The sequence below is a fragment of the Lithobates pipiens genome, unplaced genomic scaffold (assembly GCF_037356315.1).
Source record: "Lithobates pipiens isolate NorthernLeopardFrog02 unplaced genomic scaffold, aLitPip1_a1.2 Scaffold_10, whole genome shotgun sequence".
Taxonomy (NCBI): Eukaryota; Metazoa; Chordata; class Amphibia; order Anura; family Ranidae; genus Lithobates; species Lithobates pipiens.
The window spans coordinates 25,514,457-25,542,369 of NW_027507686.1; the positions used below are offsets into that span (position 1 = coordinate 25,514,457).

Consider the following 27,913-nt stretch of genomic DNA (forward strand, 5'->3'; position numbering starts at 1 on the left):
AAATGTATCCAGGTGCATCCAATCCGACCACGTGGGTCAAAGATGACCTCTAGCGGTCCCTTCAGTCTTGCACAGTTGTACCGGCTCCTCTCCTGTAATGACATGGCTTACTCTGATTTCACTGCACACTGTGAGCTTCTCACAATGTGCATTAGAAGCTGCATAAAGTCAGATAGAGCCCCGCCTTATTTCTTATCTGGAGGGCATTTAGTGTCAACTAGTCGTTTCCCTCCTAGTCTGCCCCTGCACCTGAACTAGGGCCCTCATTGGAAGATTTCCTCTTTGTTCCTGTTCTGGTACCAAGGTTTTTCTTTCACTTTCAGTGATAACGGTCACTAGGACACATAGGGGGAAACTCTCTAACAGGGACGCAGACAGCAAAAAATCACTTGACAGGCGTTCCCGTCAGTGGCGGCTCCTCCATACGGGCACAGCCCCCCCTAATCCTTCTTCCAGGCCCCTAATTTACATGCAGGGCACCGGACGCATGGATTCCAATGGAAGTTTTTTTTTTTTTAGAAGCACATGATTAGAGCCAGGGGCAGTGCCCACCCAGTTGTGTGCCAATAGCTAATTAATATTTGCCATTTTCTTCCTGTTTCTCCTTTCGGCCAATTCCGGCTCAGGAAGCAGGTCCTGAGACCCGAAAGGAGAAGTGATCCTATTGGCCGCTGAGGAGGGAGGAGGCACAGGGGAAGCCACGCCACCATGAAGCGGAGGAAGGAGGAGGCACAAAGGCCGTAGGATGCCCACGAACTAGATGGGGTGCGAGAACCGATCAACCGCTGAGGGGGGGTGGTTTTAGTGGACGGATTGCTGTCCTGCCAAAAATATACCACCAGCCGCCACTGGTTTCCATCCATCTCCTTGCTATCCAAAACTAAGAAAGAAAAGTTTTGGCTGCAGTTAAGCTTTCCTAACTCCAGGAATTGGAAAAAAACTGGAGTGGAGCCTACTGCACTGCAAAGATTAAATGCTTGTTATGTCTAGTGGACAGGGGTCTACAAGCTACAGCGCTGGGCAGCATCCAGCCTTCAGCTAGGGTTGGTAGCATATCGAGTATGCAGGTCAACAGAGGCTGCCTATGGTCTCTGCTTCTCCCTCCTTAATGGGGACTCTGATGTAGGTAGGGACTCTGACGGAGACCCCAATATAAAGGGGGACTTTGATGTAAGGGTGGATTCTAATGGGGACCCTGATGTACTGTAAGGGAGGGGACTCTGGTGAGGACCTTGATGTAAGGGGGGGCCCTGATGTAATGGGGGACTCTGATGAGGGCCCTGATGTAATGGGGGACTCTGAGGGCCCTGATGTAATGGGGGGCTCTGATGAGGGCCCTGATGTAATGGGGGGCTCTGATGTAATGGGGGGCTCTGATGAGGACCCTGAGGTAATGGGGGACTCTGATGAGGACCCTGATGTAAGGGGGGGCACTGATGGGGGCCCTGATGCAAATAAAAACTCTGAGGAGGACCCTAATGTAAGGGGGGACTCTTATGAGGACCTTGATATAAGGGGGTGCTGATGGAGGCTCTGATACAAGGAGGGGACTCTGATGGGAACCCTGATGTTTTGAGTGACTCTGATAAAGACCCTAATTTAAGGGGGAACTGTGAAAGGGGCCCTGATGCAAGGGTGAACTCTGAGGAGGGCCCTAATGTAAGGGGGGACTCTGATGGTGACCCTGATATAAGGGTGGACTCTTATAAGGACCCTGATATAAGGGGGGTGCTGATGGGGGCCCTGATGCAAGGAGAAATTCCTGATGTAAGGGGGTACTGTGATGAGGACACAGATGGAAGGAAGACACTGATATTCCAGAACCCCTCCACTTAATGGGTATTTAACCCTTGCAGAGCAGAGGGGTCCCACTGTAATGGTAGATTTGTTTCCAAGTATAAACAAAAAAAATCAGTGCTGTGCTACTACCCATACACCACAGAGCTCCCAGGTGCTTGATCCACAGTCGCTGGCTGAGTAGATTAGCGTAGAAAAAATGATCCGCACTCCGGTTGTTGCGCTTAAAATTTCTACATTTTATTGAATAGCCACAGTGAACAAACGCAGATTGCGACAGTTGACGTGTTTCAACCTATAAGGCCTTAGTCATAATGACTAAGGCCTTATAGGCTGAAACGCGTCAACTGACTGGCGTTTGTTCACTGTGGCTATTCAATAAAATTAAGACATTTTAAGAGCAACAACCGGAGTGCGGATCATTTTTTTCTCCAGATTTGTTTCTTAATCCTGGAATTGAGCTTTAATCATAAGGTTGTTAGTACTGAGGAGAGCTTGTATTATACAATAAAGGAATGAGATTCTTCCTTCCCCATTCAATCCAAAATAACAAAAAAAAAAAAAAAAAAAGGCTTTGGCTAGAGTTAAGGTTTAACAGAACATTTTTGGAATTGGCAGTGCCTTAGCGAAGATCACACGCTGTACGTCTTTTTGGAATAGTCAGACTTGAAAGAAAATTCTTTTAATTTCTATTCTGTGAACATAAACGATCACCTCTGCCAAAGAAGTCATTTTACTGAAGCGTCATGTTCTGTACTTCAAGCTTCTCCATGTCCCATCTGAGGATTTATGCAATATTAATAAATAACATTTGTTATATTCCTAAGAATTGATTGAACTGTTCGCATGTTTGGAGAGACGATGGGAAGTCTTGTTTGTATCAGTTTGATTGTATTGGCGGCGTGCATTCTGCAGACTCTTTTGAACGTGGTGTCCTGTTCTGTTACCTCCAGGTGAAAAAACCGTTGTGGAGACAGAAGAGACAAATGAGATCGAATCGCCTCGAGTTCCTGAAGAAACACTGATCTGGGTACATGAAAAGATCAACAAACCCAAAGTCGTGCCAAAGACGACACAGCCAGCTGCTGAAAACCAAATGAGTAAGACATACCAATTAGGGATGATTTATAGAAGTGCAATTGTCTGGTGTTTCAGTTCCCCAAATTTATATTTCTGCTTCTAGCTTTTGGTGGATTTGGACAAAAGGAATTCAAATCTCCTAAAATGTAGCTCCAGGTGTTCTTTATAAAAATAAAGCCCTCTTTAGGTTAGCTACACTATATGGCCGAAAGCCATCACACCTCCCCTATGAGTTTGTTGGCCATCCCATTCCAAAACCATGGCCAATAATATGGAGTTGCCCCCCTCCCCTCATAATCTGCAATATGCAGTTTTACCCCCCTTTACGTCTATAAAATCCTCTTTTAAGAAAGCCTTTCACAAGATTTTGGAGGCTGTCTTTGGGAATTTGTGCCCATTTGTGAGGTCAGGAACTGATGTTGGATGGGAAGAACTGGTGCACATTTGGCATTCCAATTTATCCCAAAGGTGTTTGGTAGGGTTGAGTTCAGGGCTCTATGTAGGCCACTCAAGCCTTCTACACTAAACTGGTCATACCAGCTCTTGTGGACTGCAGACTTCACAAGCTAATTTACCTCAACAGCCTCCCTAAAAGGGCTCCCCCTACTACCCCAAGGCCCCATCACAGCCACGTGGGCTTTTATAGTTAAAACCATTGGCTGTCCCAGTTGGGGGGCGACTCATCCTCACTTCCTGTGTGACAACAAGAAGAGAAGATGAGGGGTAATCTTCTAAATGGGTATAGAGTCAACAATAAAAACACAATCAGCAATAAAAATCGACACCACCTCACCTAACCGCTCCAGAAATCACCAGAACAACAAATAAAAATAAGACTGCAGTTCTTACCCTCCCCTGCTAAATCAAAAACTCGATGTTTGTTAGCAAGCTGAACCCTAAGATAACAGTTAACAAGCCAAGAGGCCCTCAAGTGGTTTGCTATGGGGTCTTTTAATGACTTGCTTGCGGCCCCATTGTAAATAATTAAAACCATTGGTTTTAGCCACTGGTAATGCCACGATATTGTTTTGCATCAGGTTCAGTTATGTCAATACTTTCTTCTGTTTTTGGTATTTATGGAGTGGCATATGTCTCCTCTCTTAGTTCCTCTTCTGGTTTTGGTCTTTACAAAGTGGCTTGTGTCTTCTGACTTTCTCATTTTCAACTTTTTTTTCCTTCTTCGTCAGCTCAAGTCATCAAGTGTGAGACGAAGATGAGGGACAAATGCAAAGGATCCACCTGTAACAGGTACTAGGCTGCATTTTACTCAGATGGTGCTCATTGGCGAACTTGTTTCAAGATACATTCAGAACAAGGAAAAGCTGATTCATGTTCCTTAGGTCCTTAGGTGTTCCCAGGTCACCGGATTACTGTCAATAAGTCCGATTAGACCAGCCTCTCTCTTTTACCATTGAGAAGCCCTTGAAGTAGTTCAGTCTTGGGGAATCCCTGCTAGACAGCACATCGGCAGTCAATTAGAGAAGAGCCCTGCTTACACTGGTGGTCAGAAGAAAACATGCCCTGTTACACCCGTGGTCTGTGAGAATGTCCATTACAGCGGTGGTCAATGTAGTGCCCCCATACTTTGGAGGACACTAGGAAGAATGCTGCCTTTACTGACAGCTAACATGATCATTAGTGTCAATGGCAACTTACCTGAAAAACAAGAAGCTCCACTGGTCCCAGGTCACTGTCTCAGTGCTGGAATTATGTGGACACAATCAGGCAAAGGTCAATTCACCACTCAAGGAACCCCTAGCAAGATCTTGATGAACCTTTAGGTTCCACAGAACTCTGGTTGTGAAAGTCTTGATTAGACAATTGAGTGGCTTGGTGCTCTGGAGCTGTCTGGACAGGGAATCAGAAGTCCTGAGCAATAGTGACCACTGTAAGCATTTTAAGACTGCATTGTCAATTTTGCCTTGACTTTGATTTCAATTTTTACTTCAAGAAATTTAAGGAATGCTAAATTGGCATGTCAACCAGTGTAATTATATGTAATTTTGCATGCCTTAAGCACTATTTAGCACTTATTTAGCCCATATTCAGCTTGATGAATCGGGGCCCACAAAGCTACCTTAATATCTACAAGGCTTCATACCTCATAACCATCATTGATAAACCTAATTCAAAATGGCTGAACAATGGCATAATTATTGTCTCATGTCCCTTAGATTATAGTAGCACAAGGGGTGGTTGTAAAGTCAAGCTTTGACTGCAGTAGAAGTGATAACCTGGCGGTTAGGACAAACTGCTCAAGTTGTTCTTCCCCAGCTGGAGTAAAAATCCATAACGCCAAACAGACTCCTCGTGACCAATCAGAAAATAATTTTCGTGGCGCTGATTTGAGGACAGAAACAAACATCTGGTCGTTATGGACATAACGCTGTTCTACTCCATCGTATATATTTAAAAGATGAGGGCACATGTGTTAAACATAAACATTAGGCTGTTTTTGGCGGGTTTCCTAAGAGCGCTGACTCGGCGAGGACAAAAATGCAATTTTTTACGCCATCTTTCACCTCTTTCGTTGTTAAAAAAAAAAAAAAAAACTTTAAAGAGATTGTGTAGTGTTGGCTTCACTATGGAGACCTGGGCAAGCAGAGCATCAGAATAGAGAATGTCAGTCATGAAGGACGGCTGGTGGCTGAGTCATGGGTAGCGGGGGGGAACGGCGTGCATAAAGCGAAGATTGTTTAAGGAGTTGTTTTATAGCTTCTCAAGATCTCAGTGCAGAGATGGCAAAATAAACTCCATGTACTTGTAATGCTTCATGCTGAACTTCACACAGCGCAACGATATCCGAAAAAATGTATTTGAAATGAAGGGGGGGGGGGGCGCCATCTTTAAAGGACAACTCTACTGATTGAGACTAACTGCTGCTGTTGACCTCCTTCTGAAAATGCTAATTCCTGGTTTTCCTGAAGGAACGGCTTCAGTAAAGGTAAAGTTGTCCTTTAGAGGGAATCAGCTATCCAAATAAGGTAAAGATCATTTAGCAAAAAAGTTGTGCGATTTTAGGATCTTGCTAACCCTGCAAGTCCATATGGAATCCAACATCAGAAGTATCTATAATTACTGAATTGCCAATTTTGCAAACAAATTTTTATTTTTTTAATTTTTTTATGAAAACCTATTATATGATCACAAGCGACATCTTTGTATTCACCAGATTACAAACTGTATGCCATATTGAATAAACCACTGTGTATTCCTCCCGCAGGTATCTCTGCCCACCAGGTTGTGCAAATAAGAAGGCAAAAGTTTTTGGAACGCTTTTCTATGACAGCGTAAGTAGTTCATACAAACTGCAAGGCTTATTTCAGGTGTTTCTAAAACCAACTTTATTTTCTAGTTTTGCATAGAATGGGGAAAATAGCCCCTGTCAGGTGTTTATTACTGTTTGTGACCCTGATGGGGAGATTTACCCAATTTGCCCTGATGCCCATTGTATACAAGACAAAAAGATATAAAATCCCACATTTTACAGTTGTCTGCAGAACAGAAAAATAAGGGAAATACTCCAATAGGGAAAACTCTTACTTTGGGGGAAATTTCCTCACACTTACGGCCATGTCTCCAGTGTTGGAAGTAAAGAGAAATCTCCCCAATAGAGCACAGACTGTAAAGTTCCAGACCAAAAAAAAAATAATTTGAATCAATCTTCAGATGATTGAAGACCCCGACAAATGTATTTCATTGGCTTGTTGCTGTATTGGGCCCAGGCCCCATCAGCTAAACAGTTTGGGCCCAGGGCAGCTTAATTGGTAATTTCTTCTTAAATGAATAAATGGAATTTACTAGACCACATCCTCACTCCTACTTGGTTACCAAGGTTTAAAGTACATTTCCCTGGGTCCCATCAGATTAACAGAGGGGCCCACGAGGTGGGAACAGAGGAGGGACTTTTTTTATCACTTTTTGGGATGTAGGTGGATAAAGTCGAGGCTGCTTTTCCACTGGACCTTGGGGGGAGGGGGTGTTGGGGGGGGGGGGTAGGTGGGGCATAGGTGTGGTTTGGGGGGATGTCAGGAGGGCTGTATGGGGCCCCATGACTTCCAACAGCGGCCCTACTTACAGGTAAGCCTATAATAAGGCTTACCCATTGCTACAGTAAATATGTGATGCATACTATCACATTATGACATTCATTTGCAGGGAGAAGATTTTTTTTTTTTTTGTGTGGGTTACAAAGTGTCCCAAAGATAAATTTGTATGTATTTATTTTCTAAGCCCTGAAGAAGGGGGATTGTTTGAACGACCAAAACGCGTTGACTGTATTCAATCCTTTGATAAATGACTAACTTTTTTTTTGATTCTTTGGACCTGCCACTATTTATGAAGCTTCTTATTTGGAGAAATAAACCTCACCAGGGCCCTTATGTCTTATAAAATTCAATTCTGTATCAGTGATTTACTATTATTCCGAATTTTGCCAATATTTCTTTAAAAAACAAACAAAAAAAAACAAAGAACCTGACAGAGGTTTTAAACTTTTTATATTCTATACCAATTTTTTTGTTAAGCCCACTAGAAAGTTACGTGATGACCACAGTAACGATGTCTTCGTTCTGATTAGTTCTGCTGCATTATGCTAAATTTTGACTTTACCAATTGAAGACCGTTAATAAATCCAATGTTTCTGCAGATGTCCAGCCTCTGCCGGGCAGCAATTCACTACGGGGTGATTGATAATAATGGTGGTCTGGTGGACATTACACGGAAGGGCCGTCTGCAGTTTTTTGTTAAGTCCGTGAGGAATGGTGTGGAATCTTTAAGGTAAGACACTAACATTTGGGTCTTGGGTAGCAGTAAACAATTCTCAGTGTTTGTTCTCCAATTCGTCTTCTGCACTCATCACTTATTTTGCCTTCCTCCCACAGTAAATTTAAACCAGCAAATTCCTTCATGGTCTCCAAAGTTACTGGTAAGTGTTCCGGGAAAACTGTGTACTTAAAGTAAATTTTTACAAGTTGGAAATAACTAAAAATCAAAAAGAGCAATAGATCACTTTACAAAAATACCACAAAGAAGACACAGTGATTGAAATCTGCAACATTGCTTCAAATAAGGCTGGTCACACATGTTGCCATCTGTCAATCTCTTTCAATCTCCTCTATATTTACCCAAAACTATGTAGCACCAGGAGCTGACTAAATGCTCCATTCAATATACAGTATATTCAATCATGAATGCTCCTCTAAAACTCTAAAATACAACCTAAGTTGTAACATTGGTTTACACCTTGTATTTGGGAGATTTGCTACAGAAGAAAAGCCACTATGACTAGAGCAGGGGTCTCCAAACTTTCTAAACAAAGTGCCAGTTTACTGTCCTTCAGATTTAAGGATGGGCCAGACTGTGGCCAGTGGGAATACAAAAGATCCCGACATCAGTGGGAATAAAACCCCCATCTTTGGTATCAGTGGGAGGAATAGCACCCCATCAATAGTGTTATTGGGCAGAATTGTGCCCCATCGTTATTGTCACTGGGCCACATTTGTTGGTGTCATTGGGAGGAATAGCGCCCATTCTTAAATCATTGGTGTCATTGGTGCCCCATCGTATTGTCACTGGGCCACATTTGTTGGTTTCATTGGGAGGAATAGCGCCCATCCTTAAATCATTGGTGTCATTGGTGCCCCATCATTATTGTCACTGGGCCACATTTGTTGGTGTCATTGGGAGGAATAGCGCCCCATCATTGGTGTCATTGGGTGGAATTGTGCCCCATCACTGTCACTGGGTCACATTTGTTGGTGTCATTGGGAGGAATTGTGTCCCATTTTGGTATCATTGGGAGGAATTCTGCCCCTTTATTGGTATCAATAAGAGGAATTATGTCCCATTGTTAGTATCAGTGGATGAAAATAGTGCCCGAGGGCTGGATAAAAGAAAGCATCTGCTCCCCACCCCCCGGCCACTGTTTGGAGACCACTGGACTAGAGCAAGAAATACTTTGAACATTTTGGAAAATAAGGAACTGACACTCTATTTCAGCCATTCTCAACCAGAATTCCTCCAGAGACTGCTAGGGGTTCCTTGAGCTGTGGCCAGTCAACCCCCCATTTGATGGTGCCTGCATATTTCCAGTCCCAACACCACTTGACAGACTCACCAATGACACCAATGCTATTTTTAGCTGTCTGTAAGGGCTCGTTCACCCTGTATGGATCGCTCTTCAGAGAGCATTGGACAGGCGGTAAGGAAGCAATACAATGCCTCCTCACCACCTCCTTTAACCCCCTTGATTGTTTCACTAGCTCACTGCAACCACGTGCATTACACTCATTTGCGGGCAGTTGCTGAGTGACCCCACTCACATGAATAGATTGTGCTTGGCAGGCACTATACCAGCCGAAAGTGACGGGGGCATAATTACTGCCGCATCTACAAGGCAAAGCATAGTGGCTGCAGCATGTGTACACCCCTGACTGCTTCCTCTCTAGCTAAAGGAGGAGTGGTAAAAATGCAGCTCAGCTGTGGGGTTTTACAACCCCTCAATGTAAACGAGCCCTAAGGGTGGCATTCTGGCCGCCACTGTAAGGGAGGCATTCCTCCCACTAGGCACCAATGTAAGGGGCATTTTTCCCACTGACTCCCAATTTATTTAGATCTCCAAGGACTGGAAAATACTACAAGGGTTCCCCTTGGGTAAAAAGGTTAAAGCTGACCATAGATGATTTGAACCTTGGCTGGTTCAGCAAGGGATTCCTCCATCAACACTGACTGTGTTGATGGTGGAATCGAGCAATTATCTTTCCTGCAACCCTGCAGGAAAGAAAATCACACCATCTATGGTCAACTTTAGCTGTCTTAAAGCCTTTTCTTACTTTATGGCACCATTGGTATATTTGACTGTTTTCATGTGGGACAGCAGATAAGAATCTTAAGATAATGAGTTCTTGGAGACTGATAATGAATGTCTATATATGACATGTGTGTGTTTTGTCTTCACCCCTAGCACAGACAATTGACTGCTACTCAACCGTGGCTGAGATCTGCCCCTTTGAAAAGCCAGCGAAACACTGTCCAAGGTAGGCATATTATGATTTCTTCAGTCTATCATAAAAGATGTTATAATCTAGTTAAATATGAAGGTGGAAAATTCTATGGAAGAACTAAAGAATAACTAATACTGGCCGTGAATGCAAACAATAGTGCCATCATGTAATGACCGATAAATCGTTCAGTGAACATAAATTCATTTTTTGTTAATTTTTTACATATACCTAGTGCAGACAGTTTGGACGGGAAACTCACTAACCTTTAAATTTCTCGTTTGTTCAGCAGAAAATATCCAAACTTGTCCTTTGTTTTTTTTTTGGCTCAAAAATGTCCCAAAGATTATGTGCCCTTTAACTGGCCGAAAAAACAAACAAACAGACTTTTTTCACCGTTCTGTTAGCGCACCGCTCCAGTGTGAAAGGGGCCGTTTTTTTCAGGCGCTATTTTTAGCGCTTGAAAACCGCCTCAGTGTGAAAGGGGCCTAACCCTAAACTTAAATCTAGCCCCTAGCCCTAGCACTTAACCCCAACCTAATCCTTAAATCTAACCTTGAACCTCAACCTAACTCTTAAATACACCTCTAGGCTCTGGTATAACTCTTAACCCTAAATATCAACCCAACTTCTTCTTTTTTTTTTTTTTTTTTTTTTTTTTTTTTTTTATCAAAGGCAAGTTTATTGCAATCCAATCATTTACAAGTCAGTTTACAGCAAAGTGTACAAAAAGACATGAGATTAGTACAATAAAAAACATGTAGATTTATAGGTACTGCATTGTCAATATCTACTACTTTCAACAGGGTCTGTAGTTATTGTTATTCCTTACTAGGATAACTGCCTCATTCGAACCAGTGAGTCCTAGATGGGGGGGGGGGGGGGGTGGGTAGGCAAGGGGAGCAAAGGAACATGAGCCAGATTAAACTGGGATTATAGGATATGTGGAGAGGGAGGGGGGGGGGGGCTTTTACGGGTCCGTGGTCCATCCAGCCCTTAGCGGATCCAAGCTAAGGGACCTTTTCAAGGATGGGCGGAGAGACGTTCAGTGGCAGGGATCCCCATGAATCTATCCATGAGGACCATATTTTGTCAAATTTACTTGGACAGTTCCTGTTGATATATGTTAACTTATATAGCGGTAGTACTGCATTTAGAGTGTTTCTCCAGATGGTGACGGTGGGCGAACCCAACTTCTAAGCCCCATCCTAGGTATCATCCTAAGGACCTGTGTCAATGGGCTTTTGTTTGCTTCAAGTGAGTTTTGCATTCTCATATAAGTTTATAAGACTGCAAAACCCATTTAAAGCAGGTCCATTGCAGGTCAGAAGAGATCAACTGCAGGTCGAATGCACCTGTCAATTAATTTAAAATGATCTCACAGGTGTCTCAATCTGATGTTAAATGGATGCCATTGACACAAGCCCAAACTCTTATCCCTTACCCTAAACATTAATTTAGTTTCTAACCCCAAACCTCAACTGAACCCCCTAGACCTGACCTTAAACCTCAACTTTACTCCTAACCCTAAACCTCAACCTCTACACCTGACCCTAAACCCTTAACTTATGACCTCAGCTCCAAACCTTAACCCAACTTCTAATCATAAGCATCAACACAACTCTTGCCCCTAACCCTAAACCTTAACATAACTGAAGGGAATGTAGATTGTCTAGAGGTGATTTATTAACCCCTTCATGTCTGTCAAAGTGTGATGTTCAATCACCCACACAGGCCTGGAAGATTAGCCCATTGAGACAATGACACAAAACAACAAAGTCTCTCCGAGCAAATCTAATCTTTATTCTTTGGTGTGAATATTTAAAGGGGGCTTTCAGAAAGTACCGTCATTTGAACGTGTCATACAGATTATCCAATCATATACAAGTAATCTTGTACCTCAACCTAACCTTTAGTTAGGTAACAACATAACTAATAACACTAACACTTAGAATATTAATGCACTGATTCCTCAAATGACCTTCATTCTCCATTGTGTTGTAATAATACTAACCTCAGATAAGATGATAATAGAGAGCTGATAATGTGGCCCAAGATGAGTTGGGCACCACTTTTCTGTACCATGAGTTCTGCACACTTGTGGTGTTTTATTTTTGACCTTTGTGAAAACTCAAAATTATGAAGACCTTTAAGAATATGGGGAAGCAGCGCCCAGCCTGCTATAGGCAGCAGCATGACTATATGGTTTATTGTCTGGGCTCAGTCATTTTACATTAACTGTAGGAAATATCAAGATGATGAGATTGGTGACTTCAAAGTCCACCGTAATCCTTCCTTTGACAATATCACTGCAGCAAAAACAATAGCATCACACTGATATTAGCCCCAGTAATTTCAAAGAAATGTAGGGTTCTAAAAGTGACAGTATGCCAACTACTACCGCTAAAATTAAATTACAAGAGCCCTGGCATCTATACTGAAATGTTGGCTTAGATCCATCTAGCGTTGAGTTTGAGGCCCCCTTATTACGACTGTGTGGTTGGGTAGAGCTGAAATATGGAGTCTCTAAAAGATACGAGAAACTATCCAACCCACCAACTCTACAACAGTTTTAGATGGAATTAACCTTCAACCGTTCTCAACCATCATCTTACAGAGCATCAGAGAATTAAGGACTTGGCACTCGATACTCCTGATGTAATGGCACGTAAAGAACATTAATAAATCTTCAAGTTTTTGGAGCCAGAATATATATTGGAAAATAGTTTTTTTTTCATGCCATTCTGGCACAAGTGGGAACTTGCAGTAACCTGCCTTATTGTCTTCCAGATTTTACTGCCCAAGTCACTGTAAGGACGAGCCTTCCCACTGGGCACCAGTCATTGGCTCCAACATTTATGCAGATGTAAGTGGGATTTGTTTTACTGCTCTTTGCTTTTATGGGGTAGCTGTGTGTATGTTGAAAGTTATTATAAAGGGCTGGTGCCAACTTCACACTGAGACCGTTTCCTCATTTTATATCCAGGATGAGCATGGCCAAAAATGAAGAATTGTTAGCTATTACTTAAAGAAGATTAGCTCCAGGCCATTATTATGTTGGCTCTATACCGATATTACCTTCTGTTTTTTTTTTTCTGTCCTGCCAGTTCTGGTTTCTGTTAGTCTGTCCTCTGTCTTAGATTTCTCCTTTACCTTGATTATTGAGACTTCTTTTTTCTGAAACTACAGTTTTTTTAAATCTTGGACTCTCAGGTCTGACCACTGAGCACTTCAGGAGCCCATCCAGCTATCTTAGCTGGATGTAATTCATGACAGTCATTTCTGTTTTTGTCTATTATTTAAACAACCAGTAAAGGCACCTCCAGGCTGATCTGAAAATTCACCTGGTATGCAGGGAAATTACTATAAATAAAGCAATATTGGTATTTTTAATGCAGGACTGTTTAATGCAAATTAGCAACTCCCAATCTCCCTCTGTAATGGAAATTTCACCTTTGTGGGAGGAGAAAGCGGGATTGCACTGTGGAAAAAAATATTAATAAAAAAAAATATTTATTAACTATTAATAAATGGACACTCACCTGTCCCAGGGTCCAGCGATGCCGAGGCCGATCGATCGCTCGGCTCTCGGCTGCTGCCGTCACTATTCTAGGTGAGGGAATCGGGAAGTGAAGCGCTGCGGCTTCACTTCTCGGTTCCCTACTGCGCATGCGCGAGTCGCGCAGCGCAATAGGAATTGTCCGCGCTGTCTCTGGGACCCGTGTGTGTCCCAGCAGACAGCGTGCAGGGACAGGAAGAGGCATAGACTCCTGTGGGAGTCTATGCCCGGAAGAGGGTGTAAATACCTGTCTTTGACAGGTATCTGCACCCCCCTCCCCCCTGAAAGGTGCCAATTGTGACATCGGAGGGGGGGAGGGTTCCGATCAGCGGAAGTTCAACTTTAGGGTGGAACCCCGCTAGAAGAGAGACAAACTATTGCAGGGAAATCTCACGATTGTGGGAGGGGCAGAGACACAAACTACTGCAGGGAAATCTCACGATTGTGGGAGGGGCAGGGACACAAACTACTGCCGGGAAATCTCACCATTGTGGGAGGGGCAGAGACACAAACCACTGCAGGGATAGCTCACCATTGTGGGAGGGGCAGAGACACAAACTACTGCAGGGAAATCCGCCATTGTGGGAGGGGCAGAGACACAAACCACTGCAGGGATAGCTCACCATTGTGGGAGGGGCAGAGACACAAACTACTGCAGGGAAATCCACCATTGTGGGAGGGGCAGAGACACAAACTACTGCAGGGAAATCTCACCATTGTGGGAGGGGCAGAGACACAAACTACTGCCGGGAAATCTCACTATTTTGGGAGGGGCAGAGAGACAAACTACTGCAGGAAATCTATATTCAGAGCCAGCCGAAAACAGCAGGATCTGGTAACTTTCAGATCATCCAATCAGAGGATGATGGTAGATTGAATGGTCAAGGAATTAGCTGTAAAGTTCTAATTCCTCCTTGGTCTTCTTGCCTTCCTCTCTATTTCTTGGTGTCCTAGAAGAAAAACAAGAAGGAGACTTGGCTCCATCCCATTGTGTTCAGACCATTGATGTGTCCATCTTCACTACCGGTAGCTCCACTGAATTACGTGATAAGCTTACAGCATGTTAATATGATGAGCTATCAAATATTTCAATTGGTGAAGAGTAGGGAGCAAGGTATACAGACCAGCGAGAACAAATGCTCTTTTATATATATATATATATATATATATATATATATCGTTAGGCGTGGAAGTTATCGCTGCAGGTGGTCACAGATTGCTGCGAGATTGGCTGATGTCAAGCAGAAAACAATATGTCAACTCGGCTAAAAAACAAGTGACTTCTAAGAAAGGCGCATATTGAAGTTTTGTAAGCAGTGTATAAATACTGCCAGCTGTTCTCCACTACCCCCCTCCTGCCCATGTCGCTGGATCGCACACATGGTCTGCATTGTCCACATGTGCTTTGGCTTTGAGCACATGACAGTCCCATTAAAGGATGGAGCAACTCTTAGGAAATCTTTGATAGGATTCTGACCTTGTTAAACCTTGCTGGGTGAGTCATTTTGTTTACCAGTTAAATAGGAACTTTACCCACCTGGGGTTTATTTTGATCTTTAAAGAACATTAAACCTTAATTTTTTTATGAAAATAACAACATTGGTATACTTATCTGCTCTCGGCAATGGTTTTGCACAGAGCAGCCCCGATCCTCCTTTTCTGGGGTCCTCCGCTGGCGAGTGCCCCCATGGAAAGATGATTTCCATGGGGGCACCTATGTGGGCTCACTCCTGTCATGACACAGACTGGGCAACTAGGCCCCCCCTCCCCCTCATCACAGCATTTGATTGACAACAGCGGGAGCTAATGGCTCCTGCTGCTATCAATCTGTTCAATAAGGAGAGAGACAGCGGCTGGAGTCACTGCGCTCATGCACATTGCTGGATGGGATCGGGCTCAGATAAGAATAATGGGGGGCGGGGGGCTGTTGGGGGGGTTCCAGCAGCAGAGAAGGTTTTTTACCTTAATGCATAGAATGCATTAAGGTAAAAGACCTTGAGACTTTAGAACCACTTTATATTCTTTATAGAATGCATTGAGGTGAAAACCCTTCTGTGCTGCAGATAAAAGTATTTTTATAAAACATTTGCACCACTATTCCTCGTGTGAAACTGCATAAACATTTGTTCTGTGTGAATGAGGACATAATCAAATGCTTTTAGGCTATTTTTCTCAACAGATCAAATGTTAACAAAATGGATTAAATCTGAAAAATACCACATTTGGCCTCTAGATGGAGCTGACGATTACAGGAAAAAAATACTTATTTACTATGATCATCAGAGCTATCTAGTGGCCATAATGCATTTCCTGATTCACACTATTCTGTAAGAATATGATAATTATAATATAAGCATTACTGAGAATTTGAAGTTACAAGGTTTCCATAGTAATCATTACCGATGGGAAACTAAATTGCTTGCTGTGATCCTGTGAGCCTGTGCCCTTCATTTAATCTTAGTAGATTAAAAACAGGTTTTATTTATTGAATGGAATCTATCTCATCCAAAAAAGAAATGTGCCCAGGTCACTTTTTTCCATGACCCCCAGTAGGCATCGCTTGTGAACCTTGAAAAAAAGTCACTCTGCATTCCTTCCCAGCACTTGGCGTTCCGAAGACACAGTCATCAGACTTAAAATACGATTCTTACATCCAGTCTACCTAATACAGCTGGCATTGCTGGCTCTGCCCTTGTATGGGTACAAAGTGCCCTGCCAGCTTACAGGGCAAAGCCTGCCAAGAGATACGCAGGGAGTAAATAGATGGTACAAATCTGTGCACAAATGGTAATTGGGTTGCATTGGCCATAAAGAAGTTGAAGGAGCTCTTTAGCATTAATGCACTTAAAAACGCAGTATGCATTTTGCATTTAGTGTATTTCCTATAGAAATCAATGGCAAGTGCATTTTGATGGTTTTTTGAAACGGGGCACCAAAAATGCAGCTTGGAGGACTTTTCGAAAATGCACTGCACCCACAGCGCACTGATGTGAGGAGTTCTATAGGATGTAAAGGGAACTATTTGATTGGGTTTGTGGTGTGCTTTACTAATAGACCTGGTGCTGCATATACTGGTGACTGGTGGACGTGGTCAGAAAAGGCATGGGATGGCTTAAGAGTTTACAGAAAAATTGTGACTGAGCATCAGATTCTACACACAGTGGCCTGATGGGCTACTTGCCGAGGGAGAGTCCACTGTGTTAGAGAGATTGCGGTGTGAACATCAAGTAGATAGACCAGAGGCATGTGCCAGGGGGTGTACCGGATGTGCCTGGGCACACCCTAATCACCCTGTGCGCCAGGGCCAATGATAAGGCAGTACAGCCTGCCCTCCTGTAATGGGCCTATGTCCTATTCATTTAAAGGGAAGGCTCCAGCACCTGCCGAGCAGGAGGACCGGCTGTACTGCCTTATCATAAATACCGATCATCTTGTTCCTCCCCCTGGCAATGCTACCAGCTTCTTCTCTTTTCCCTCCCCCGGCTGTGCTGCAGGGGAATCAGTTCTAGCATCTGCACCCCTATCCTGTCCTCAGTCCCTTTCTCAGTCTTAATCGTAAGACATCAGGGGTCTGTTTAGACCCCTGATGTTTCACCAAAGCCCCCTAAAGGTGAAGTTAAATATGTAAAAACTAAATAAATAAAAATAAAATAAAAAAAAGATTAAAAAAAAAAAATTATTTAAAAAAATTATAGACTTGTTCACATGTGCTTTGCACTCTGTAATTTCTGCCATGGCTGCGAAGCATAGCATCACGGCTGCAAAGCATACACCCCTAGCCACTACCTCTGTTGCTGTGGTCAGGACTGCTCATCATCAGTGTTAATTTCATTGACTAAAATGACTAAAACATTTTAGTCGACTAAATGAATACTATTTTATTCAACTAAAATAAAACAATTGAGATGACTAAAATACGACTAAAATTAAAATGGCATTTTAGTCAAAAGACTAATGCCGCGTACACGTGACCAGAATTTCCGTCGGAATGAACTCTGACGGACTTTTTGAGGGACTTTTCAACTGAGTTACACTGAAACGGTCGTGCCTACACACGATCACACCAAAGTCCGATCATTTAACGTGATGACGTACAACGGGACTAGAAAAAGGAAGTTCAATAGCCAGTAGCCAATAGCTGCCCTTGCTTCGTCGTTGGTCCGTCGGAATAGCATACAGACTAGCGGTTTTCTCGATAGGAACTGGTTCCGGGGGAAAGATTTGACACATGTTCTATTTCTAAAGTCCGTCGTATTTTTTGACAGAAAAGGTCAGATGAAGCCCACACACGATCGAATTGTCCGACGGATTTGTTCCGTCGAAAAGTAAAACTGAATTGAAATTTGACTTCAATATTAACACTGGCCTTTAGTGCATGTTCATACCTCAATATAACAGATGAGATTTTTCACTCCAGCAGTATATAATGAGTTTGGAAATTGTAGAGAAATGCCAACTAATGATTACAATTTAATTACACCCATTCGATTTCAGATGACTAAAATTAGCTTTAGTTGATTAAAATGTACTGGAGATTTAGTTGACTAAATACAACTAAAACTAAAACAATTGCAGAAGACTAAAATGGGACTAAAACTAAAATGCCATTTTAGTCCTAAGACTTATGCCACGTACACATGACTGGACTTTCCGGCAGAAAAGGACCGACGGGCTTCCCGACAGACTTTTGACGGAGTTACGTTGGACTTTCGAACGAACAGACTTGCCCACACACGAACGGACTGAAGTTTTGAACGTGATGACGTACAACAGGACTAGAAAAGGAAGTTCAATAGCCAGTAGCCAATAACTGCCCTTACGTCGTATTTAGTCCGTCGGACCAGCATACAGACGAACGGTTTTCCCTATAGGAATTGAGTCTGTCAGACAGATTTGAAACATGTTTTATTTCTAGGTCCGTCGCAATTTTTAAAAGAAAAACGATCGGATTATCCCACACACGATCGGAATGTACGACGGAATGATTCTGTCTGACCCATTCTGCCGAAAGTCCGGTCGTGTGTACGTGGCATAAGACTAAAACTAAATCGAAACTTGCTGCTAAAATTAACACTGCTCATCGTTCCAGGGGAGACGTTGGGTCTCTGGGCTCACTTATTTTTAACTGTTTTTTTGATGGTATGTTATGGTTATAATGAAGTTTGGTTGATGTTCCTTGTTTTCCAGACCTCCAGCATCTGCAGGACAGCGGTCCATGCCGGAGTCATAAAGGACGAGGGTGGCGGGTACGTGGATGTCATGCCTATGGATAAGAAGAACCATTATTTTGGCACCAATAAAAATGGGATTCATTCAGAAAGGTAGAATATGATTAAACCCTGATAATGCTTTTTTTTGGGGAATGGGGGGAGGGGGGTTTGTTAGTTGCTGAATGTTAAAAGGGACCTTTAGGGCAATAACCTAACTGAAGAAAGGACTCCTATCTCTCAACTTTTTTTGGGTCCCCTCTGAAATTCATATCAAACCTATATCCAAGCATGCAGTCTGGCTAACCAGAAAAAGGTGGGGTGGGGGTGGGGGTGAGGGTATAAGAATGCGCTGTTCCCTCTCCACAGCCATGCCAGGTCACATGCCCCCCATGGATTCCTCTGGCAAAGCACCTTGTCTACATGTTGATGAGGATAAGGGCCTCTTCCCCACAACCCTGGTCCGGGGGTTGTTGTGGGTCTGCAGGTGGGGGCTTATCAGAATCTGGAAGCTGATTCTATACAGTAGCCTGATTCTACATACATACTAAGTCTGTCCTAACAGAAGGTGAGGGTACTCTCCCCCCCCCCCCCCAATGGGGGGTCACTGATGGCACTAAATCTTTTCAGCTCCAAATAAAAGGTTCTGGCTGGAGTTGAACAATGAACCATGGAAGTCCATGTCCCATGCTATACTATGATGGACAACCCCAATAGCAATGTGCAAGAGCGGCGGGACCATGCATATCTGAAGTCGCTATTTGCATATTAGATTCCCTTAGGCTTTGGGGCTCTTGAGAAGCTGAACAGGGTATGAGGTTACCTTTAATAGGGAAATGACTAAACCGAGGCCTTAGATGCTGAGTGCACAATGTGTTCTAATAATAACAAACCATTCCTTTGGATTTCAGCATCAGGAATCGGAAAGAGGGCAAAGCTTTCCGTATCTTCGCCGTGAAACAGTAACCCGAAAACCGTGGAATGTCTACATGAACTTTGAGAAGACCAAAAACACCTTCCTCTGTCTGCTCTGCAGAATTGGGTCAAACCACCATCTCCCCCTCCGCCTCTGAACACCAACCCCGGAAAAAAAAAAAATAACGCCGCATTCCACACCGGAAAAACCAGCACACGCCACCGCAGCGCCTGCAAGCAGCAGGAATTCTCAGAATTCCAAGACGCTAAGCAGTGGATGTCAGTCCCTGATACCATGCCAAAGAACCGACACTGTCTGCGGGGGCCGAAGGAAAGAAATGTGCCAGGCAAATTTGGCATTTTAGGTCTTAACTATGTTTTGGCAATATCGCATTGCTTCAACGGATGCCGGGTCCCAGATTTCCCCACCAGAAACGGGAAAACCTTCGGGGGAAGTGCTGTGTGTTTTTTTTTTTTTTTTTCTTCTAAGGTTTGTTTTGTGGTGCTTCTCAGTACTGTATATAATTGCCTTTTAAGTTTTGTACTTTTTTGTATTATTTGTATTAATATTATTATTATTTTTATTATTATTAAGATTAATGTTTTTATAAACAGCAGCGCTGGTTTTTTATTTTGTTTTTTTTTTTATATATATCTGGGTTATTATTTGCACCCCATTTTTTTGTATATAGTCTTGAATATGTAACATTAGCAAATGGATGGTGTCTTTATTCACAAAAACATTGTGGTCAGGATTTTAACTCTTGTGCCCCATTTTTATTTCATGATCCGGTCCCTGACATTACTCGCCACTGATGTAATGCGTGTACATAGTAGCAGTTCTAAGCAGTACATAAAGTCCCTTTTTTCTTCCACACCTGTAAATAGTTACCACAGTCTTTTGATTGACCAGTGATTAAAGTATATCTATAGCCAAAGCAATTTTTGGAAAAGAGTAAAGCTTTTTTTTTTTTTTGCCTGTGTCCCATTGGGGAGATTCACCTTGACTTCCTGTCCTGGAGACACAACAGGAAGTAAGAGAAAGTCTCTCTAAAGAGAGGGGACATCCTCTCTAGGCCATCTGTCACCAATGGGAAGATTTCTGCTTACCTTCCTGTTCTGGCAACAATGTTTGGGTTTTCATCATTCTGTGACAATGGCCACCAGGACTAATTGCCTACTTGCCAACATTATAGGGTACTGGGGGGTTTCAACCACTTTATAGGTTGATTATGCACAGATGCCACCTCTAAGTATACAGGGAATGCCCATCTCGGCCACTACATGGACTGGCCTTGCCCACACTCTAAATATGCGGGGACCACCCACATGCACCCCGGGTTCCGGGATCACTGGAGTGGAAACAGTGACCCTCAGAGCACAGTGGGGTATAAGAGCCTGCAGGGTTTGCTTGGCTGAAGATGATGTCCGCTTGGCAGAGACAGGAACAGTCTTGGCCGCTGTGGAAACAGGAATGATGAGAAGCAGCAGGCAGATGCGGACAGATGCAGCACTGTAGGCAGGTGCAGCAGGCAGATGCGCACAGATGCAGGACTGTAGGCAGGTGCAGCAGGCAGATGCGCACAGATGCAGGACTGTAGGCAGGTGCAGCAGGCAGATGCGCACAGATGCAGGACTGTAGGCAGGTGCAGCAGGCAGATGCGCACAGATGCAGGACTGTAGGCAGGTGCAGCAGGCAGATGCGCACAGATGCAGGACTGTAGGCAGGTGCAGCAGGCAGATGCACATGGATGCAGGACTGTAGGCAGGTGCAGCAGCAGGCAGATGCACACGGATGCAGAACTGTAGGCAAGTGCACACAAGCGCAGGACAGCAGGCAGGGGCAGGGTCAGACAAGCCAGGTCACAACAGCGGATCAATCAGACAGAAGCGTCAGGCAGAGAATGGTCAAAGTTCAGGCAGGATCGACAACAGGAGATCGGGCAAACAGGTACATAGAGCAGGCAAGCCAAGGGGTCAGGATTGGAGACAGCCGCAAAGTCAGAAGAGCTGGGTTAATGCTAGAGCAGATGCAGGTTCAGGATCGAGTTTCAGGATGAGCTGCAGATCAGACAGACAGAGTGCATTCTGAAGAGGCCCCTTTTAAAGATCAGTGAGCGCCAAAGCCGCGTTACTGTGCGCGCGTGCGCACGTTCTGCGCATGCGCATTGGCACGCATCTATTCACCGCTGGATGCCTGTGAACTGGAACACATCTCGATGAGCCCATGCACCTGTGGCCAGTTGCAGCGTCATGCACAGAGCGTCCATGACAGGGACTATCCTGCCAAATCCGGGACAATCAGCATCCATGTAATTGAGAGGGTGATTCTCTCAAGTAGGGACACAGCAGAAAAAAATCTTGGACGTTTCAACCCTTTCCCATTCCATCAAATAAAAAAAAAGCGTTGGCTAAAGATCCACTTTAAAAGAAAACACACATAGACACACAAATCTTCAAAGCAGCGAGTCTGCAGGAGATACACAATCGGTACCTGGAGCGTCGAATACATGTCTACCATTGCATTTCAATCTGTTAAAGGGTCAGTCCACCCAAAACTGATCTTTCACAGATTAGTAACTCTATGAGAAATGCAGAACCTGCAACTAAGGTGGGAGATCCTGTTATGGTTTTTTTATTTGATATTTTTTGTTAGGTATTATCAGCTAATGGGTGTTTCCCATTGTCAGCAACCAAAATATCGGGTAGACTGGCCTTTTAAGAATCCCGTGGCTATAACGAAGCGTGTTCCAGGCTTGTTGGCCATCATCAGTGCAGTGTATGGAAATGCCGGGTGTTTCCTTTAGCTTTTTGGTGCTGAACAAATTGGCAGGGTAGTGAAGGAATAGCAAGCATGTCCCGTAGACGGGGAGGAAGGAACTAAACCTGTTGCTTTGACCTGATGTTGACTAGTAATCCAAATGGTGGGAAGGAGGCGGGGCAGGGGCACCAGACCATCCGAAGTGCAGTTTCTGAAAAAGTGTTGGCTCTCTTCCTTTGTAATGCAGGGAAGGCGAGGAGAGTCTGTGCATTAATGATCTTTTGGCACATAAACAATGTATACACGTTTGGCTCTGTATTTAGCAGTTTCGCTGGATGCCTTTAACTCATCCAAATCTCTGTGAGATGCAGCGGGTGCCGCTTGTTAATTTTCATTCATTAACCAGTACACATCCCAATGGTCTGCACTCTGCACCCATGCTTGAGGTGGTTGTAGCCATATTATGCACTTGACAAAAACAATAGGATACTGTCCATGATATTTTTTTTAATTTCCACCAACATCCAAATTTTAGGGACAAGCTTTCCAGGGTGTACCCCCCCTTTCTTCAAGCTCTAAGTAATAAGTATACCCCGAAAGTACGTTTTGCTTGGTTGTAAACCTCAGATATGAAATATGAACAAAGCATATCCCTCTATAGTGTGTACTTGTGTCAATCCAGAGCACCGTGTCTCTCAAGTGTCATTTCTGTCTGCTGCCTTGTTCCTCTGTTATCAGCATGACACTTCTGACAAGTTTTTCTGACACCAAGAGAAAAATGGTGACGGGAGGGACCCGCAGCTGATTCATAGCCTCAGCTCTGTTCCTGTGCGCTGTGTGAAGGGGGGTGTGTCTCTTCCTTCCAATCAGCTCTCAGAGCACTCCTCACTTATGGAACTTCAGCTACCCGCCCCCTACTTCCGCTCCCCGCCTTTAAATGGATGTAGAGAAGAAACAACTGCAGATAAACAGGTATAACTTATTTAGGAGGATTTGTTTCATCTCTCTGTATCACCTATCACTTCACTGGGTATATATAAGGGTTTACAAATAAAAAAGTATCACTGACAATACTCAACTGTTTTTGTTGCTGATGCTTGGAAAGATCACAGGCTCATCGGCAGACGTCATCAGCGCTCATTAGCCAATTATCACCCAGAATGGTCATTATAGGACATTACATAGATAGGTGTTGTAGGAGTAGACGGGCTATAGTCCAAAACAGGCTCCTTAAGGGCCCATTCACATTATCGGGCTCCAACCTTCCTTACACACCCAACATGACCTGTGTTGCAGTGTGCACCATATTTGGTCCATTGAGTTGCATTGGGCAGTCTGTTCAAATGAATGTGATGTCCTAACACAACGCACAATGAGGTACAACATGACGCCTTTTTAATGCATTAAGACACCGCAGCAAACCAGACTGGTGTAAATGGGCACTAAAGGTACGCTGTCAGGTCGGGGCATCATGATAGGCCAACTCTCCAGAAAGGTATACACTAATGAATGCTACCATGCCCCCCTCTCTATTCTAGTGGCACTAACACTTGCTCTAATAGAGCGGTGCATCCAGATATGGGGGAGTATGCAGCTTTTTCAATGGGACACTGCCTGGGCTTAAGTGGCCAATCGCCAGACCCATTCTATGCCACATGGTAGGGCAGTAATGTCATCTACCTGGGTAAGCTCAGACACCACATGACACTGAAGCTTACACAGGCTGGACTCCTACAACACGGAGACAGTGATATCTTCCTGGGGGGGGAGGGGGGGTGGATCATCAGGAAGCCACATTGTCATCCAGCAAGACACGCTGGTTCCCCAGCAGATGGAGGCTCGCCTTTTATTGTAGGTTGGGGTAACAGGATACGGGGTATTCAATATCTGCTCACCATCACTGGGCTCCATGACGTAAAATGTTTAAATGTTTGTGTTTTACTTTTTTATTGGGAATCCTACCTCATGCTGGTGATCACATTGGTTATATGTTGTATATTCTCCATCTGTACATGTCTGTGCCCTTCCTGTCAATAAAAGTCTTTCAGTCTCTTTGTATTTGGGTCTCTTTTGTGCTTAAAGTGGAATCTAAAGGAAAATGTCACCTGTCATGGAGGCACTCCGGTCTAAAATGCAGAAAGATGAAATAATTATCAATGGGAGACCCGAGCCTGGGATGACGCACACGACCATGTTGATGAATTTAACTTCTGCCTCCCTTAACATAAGAGTCCCCCAACCCCCATCACATTGGAGTACTCCCTTCCTGTCAGAGGTCCTCCCATCACATCAGAAGTCTTCCTTCACATCAGAGGTCCTCCCATCACATCAGATCCCCTTTTCACTTCAGGGGTCCCCCTTCATTACAAAGGTCTTCCCATCATGTCAGAGGTCTTCCTTCACATCAGAGGTCTTCCTTCACGTCAGAGATCTTCCCATCACGTCAGAGGTCTTCCTTCACGTCAGAGGTCTTCCTTCACGTCAGAGATCTTCCCATCACATCAGAGGTCTTCCTTCACGTCAGAGGTCTTCCTTCACGTCAGAGATCTTCCCATCACATCAGAGGTCTTCCTTCACGTCAGAGATCTTCCCATCACATCAGAGGTCTTCCTTCACATCAGAGGTCCTCCCATCACATCAGAGCCCCTCTTCACTTCAGAGGTCCCTCTTTGATTCAGAGGTCCCCCATCACATCAAAGATCCCCCTTCATATAAGAGGCCCTCCCATCACAGTCCCCCCTTGACGTCAGAGGCCCCCAGTACGTCAAAGGTCCCTCATTACATTAGAGTCTCTCCCCCATTACATCAGAACCCCCTCCATCATATCAGTTGTTCCCCAGAGCCCTCATTCACATCAGAGGTCCCCCCATTTCATCTGAGCTTCCCCTCATTGCAGAGTTCTCCTATCACATCAGAGGTCCTCCATCACATCATAGTTCTCCTTCATATCAGAGGCCCCCATCACATCAGAAGCCTCCCTTCACATGAAAGATCCCCCTTCATATCAGAGGCCCTCCGATCACATCACAGCCCCCCCTCCATGTCAGATGCCCGCATTACATTAAAGGTCCCTCATTACATCAGAACCCCCCTTTCACATCATAAGTCCTCCCATCACATCAAATCCCCCTCTAATGTCAAAGTCTCCCTTCAAATCAGAGGTCCCCCTTCATGTCAGAGTCCCCAATTCACATTAGGGGTCCTCCTTCGTGTCAAAGCCCCCTATCATGTCAGAGGCCCCCCATCACATCAGAAGCCCCCCCATCATGTCAGAGGCCCCCAGTAAATGAGAACCCCTCAGATCTCATCAGAGTTCCTGCATGACAGAGTCCCTCCATCACATCAGAGTAACCCCATTACCAACTGAGTCCTTACATTACATCAGAGCCCCCCAATCACACAGTCCTCTCTTCACATCAGAGCCCTAGCTTTTGGCTCCAGCAGCAAGATAGATGGTGGGATGAGGTCTGGAAGAGGCGGACTTCCGTTTTCTCCTGAATGCCGAGGGCGGCCCCGCATGTCACATGCCCTGGACGAGCGTCATTCATTCATTGGTTGTTATGGTTCTGGCAGTCGGCCCATAAATTGTTGGCCCTATATAAATACCGAAGTAAAGAATACATAAATATTTTTTATAGACTAAAAGGGAGCAAATAAGAGAAAATTATTGTTAGGCTAACCATACACTATACAATCTGATTATACACTCTCATTTAGATCTACCTTCAAGTATGTAGTATGAGGGCCTGCCTGGTTAGATTGTTATTATATAGTTTTGGTAAAGATAAATGATATTGGACAATCAAATTGTACAGTGTATGGCCAGTTTTAGAGTTTACATACTCTTTAACTGCTTGCCGACCACGCCATAGCTGGATGACGGCTACAGTGCGGATGGCTAGTTCTGGGAGGCCGTCATATGATAGCTTCCCGTGATCGCGCCCGCTGCATGGGGCACGCGGCGCTCTGTGATCACAGTGTCCGGAGGAAAAGAGCCAATCAGCGGCTCTTTACCATGTGATTGACTGTGTCCAATCACAGCTGATCATGGATGTAAATAGAAGCCGGTTATCGGCACTCCTTTCCTTATGCTGGCAGCATGAGGATCGAAGAAAAGAGCCGATTACTGGCTTCTCTGAAAGGGACATGTACACTAATAATCAGGGGACTGGTTATCAGTGCAGTCCAAACAGTGCCCATCAATGCCACCTATCAATGCCCATCAGTGTCGCCTATCATTGAAGCCTCATCAGCGCAGCCTCATCAGTGCACATCAGTGAAGAAGAAAAATGACCTGTTCCTAAAATTTTATAACAAAATATGAAAATGTTTTCGATCTCTATTTGTTCAATTAGCACAGAATAAAAACCCCAGTAGTAATTAAGGTTGAACATAGTTTTTATTTTATCACAAGGTCAGTGCAAATAAGGAGTACAAAATAGTAGTACATTTCAAAAGATACACAAACAGCGAGGTACAAGTGTAAAAAAGCATAAAAAACTGCGTAAATGACAAAGCTGATTAATACCGGTATAAATGAAAATAAAGAAAGGAAAATATCAACCTGTGGAGGGGAGGGAGGGGGGGGGAGGGGGGAGGGAAGGGAGGGGGGGGAGGGGGGGGGGAAGGGTAGGGGAAGGTGAGGGAGAGGAAAGGAGGATGACAGGAACCTCAGAAAACTGAGATCGTACCGGGCCGTTGTGCAGCCGTCAACATGGATCCAGGGCGGTGGCCCGACATTTAACCTATGGCACCACATGGGGGGGAGGGAAGACGGACGGGGTCCAGCCGGGTGGCGGTGTGCAAAATGAGATGAAATATGAGCTCAGGTCCATTAGCTGTGCGACCCCAAAGGAGTATCACTGGTGAACAACAAAAATACAGGACATGGCATTGTCCTATCGAATGCCATTAAGGAAGCCCGCTGAGGCCGAATGATGGCGCCAGATAGACCACAGAACAGTAAATTTGTCATATCTGTCGTCCACCTTCGCCTGCAGCTCCTCCATAACCATCATCTCGTTAAGAAGTTCTATCCAGCGAACCACCGATGGGACCCGAGCCGTCTTCCAGGAGAGGGTGATGTTGTGACGGGCAGCAGAGAGGAGGAATCTAAGAAGGCAAGACTTATGCCGTTTGATGGGGCCCGGTATAATGGACAGTAAGGCCACCAAGGGCGAGGGAGATAAGGATGCTTGATACATAGCATTATATGTTTCAAAAACTTTATCCCAAAAAGGGCGAACCATAGGACACTCCCACCAGATATGAAAGAACGTACCTGTCGCACCATGGCACCGCCAGCACACATCCGTTGAACCAGGGAACATTCTGCGTACCGAGACTGGAGCTCTATACCAGCGTGATAACAATTTATAGTTTTTTTCCTGAGTGAACCCTGATCTAGAGGATTGGTGAGTAAGGGTAAAGGAGGTATGCCATTGTGATGAGGAGATTTCGGCTCCGACGTCAGTGGACCATTTGTCAGTGTAAGTGGGGAGTGAGGTGTAAGTAAGAGACTGGAGTTCTTTGTAAAGCAGAGATAACGTGTGTCTCGGTGTGTGGGATAGAGTACATAGTTCTTCAAATAAGG

General features: G+C 44.3%; 1 protein-coding gene across 2 annotated transcripts in view; it reads left to right on the plus strand.

Annotated features, from left to right (window-relative positions):
• The window catches only part of CRISPLD2 (cysteine rich secretory protein LCCL domain containing 2), a 115,096-nt gene extending 90,718 nt beyond the window's left edge, over window positions 1–24,378 (plus strand). For both annotated transcript variants that reach the window (XM_077453031.1, XM_077453042.1), the window contains 9 exons: window positions 2,751–2,897; window positions 4,065–4,125; window positions 6,101–6,167; window positions 7,526–7,656; window positions 7,761–7,804; window positions 9,842–9,914; window positions 12,669–12,744; window positions 18,625–18,758; window positions 19,556–24,378. In XM_077453031.1, the coding sequence (XP_077309157.1) occupies window positions 2,751–2,897; window positions 4,065–4,125; window positions 6,101–6,167; window positions 7,526–7,656; window positions 7,761–7,804; window positions 9,842–9,914; window positions 12,669–12,744; window positions 18,625–18,758; window positions 19,556–19,610 (788 nt within the window). In that variant the 3' untranslated portion in view covers window positions 19,611–24,378. The remainder of the gene's footprint in view (window positions 1–2,750; window positions 2,898–4,064; window positions 4,126–6,100; window positions 6,168–7,525; window positions 7,657–7,760; window positions 7,805–9,841; window positions 9,915–12,668; window positions 12,745–18,624; window positions 18,759–19,555) is intronic.
• Window positions 24,379–27,913: the final 3,535 nt, after the last annotated feature.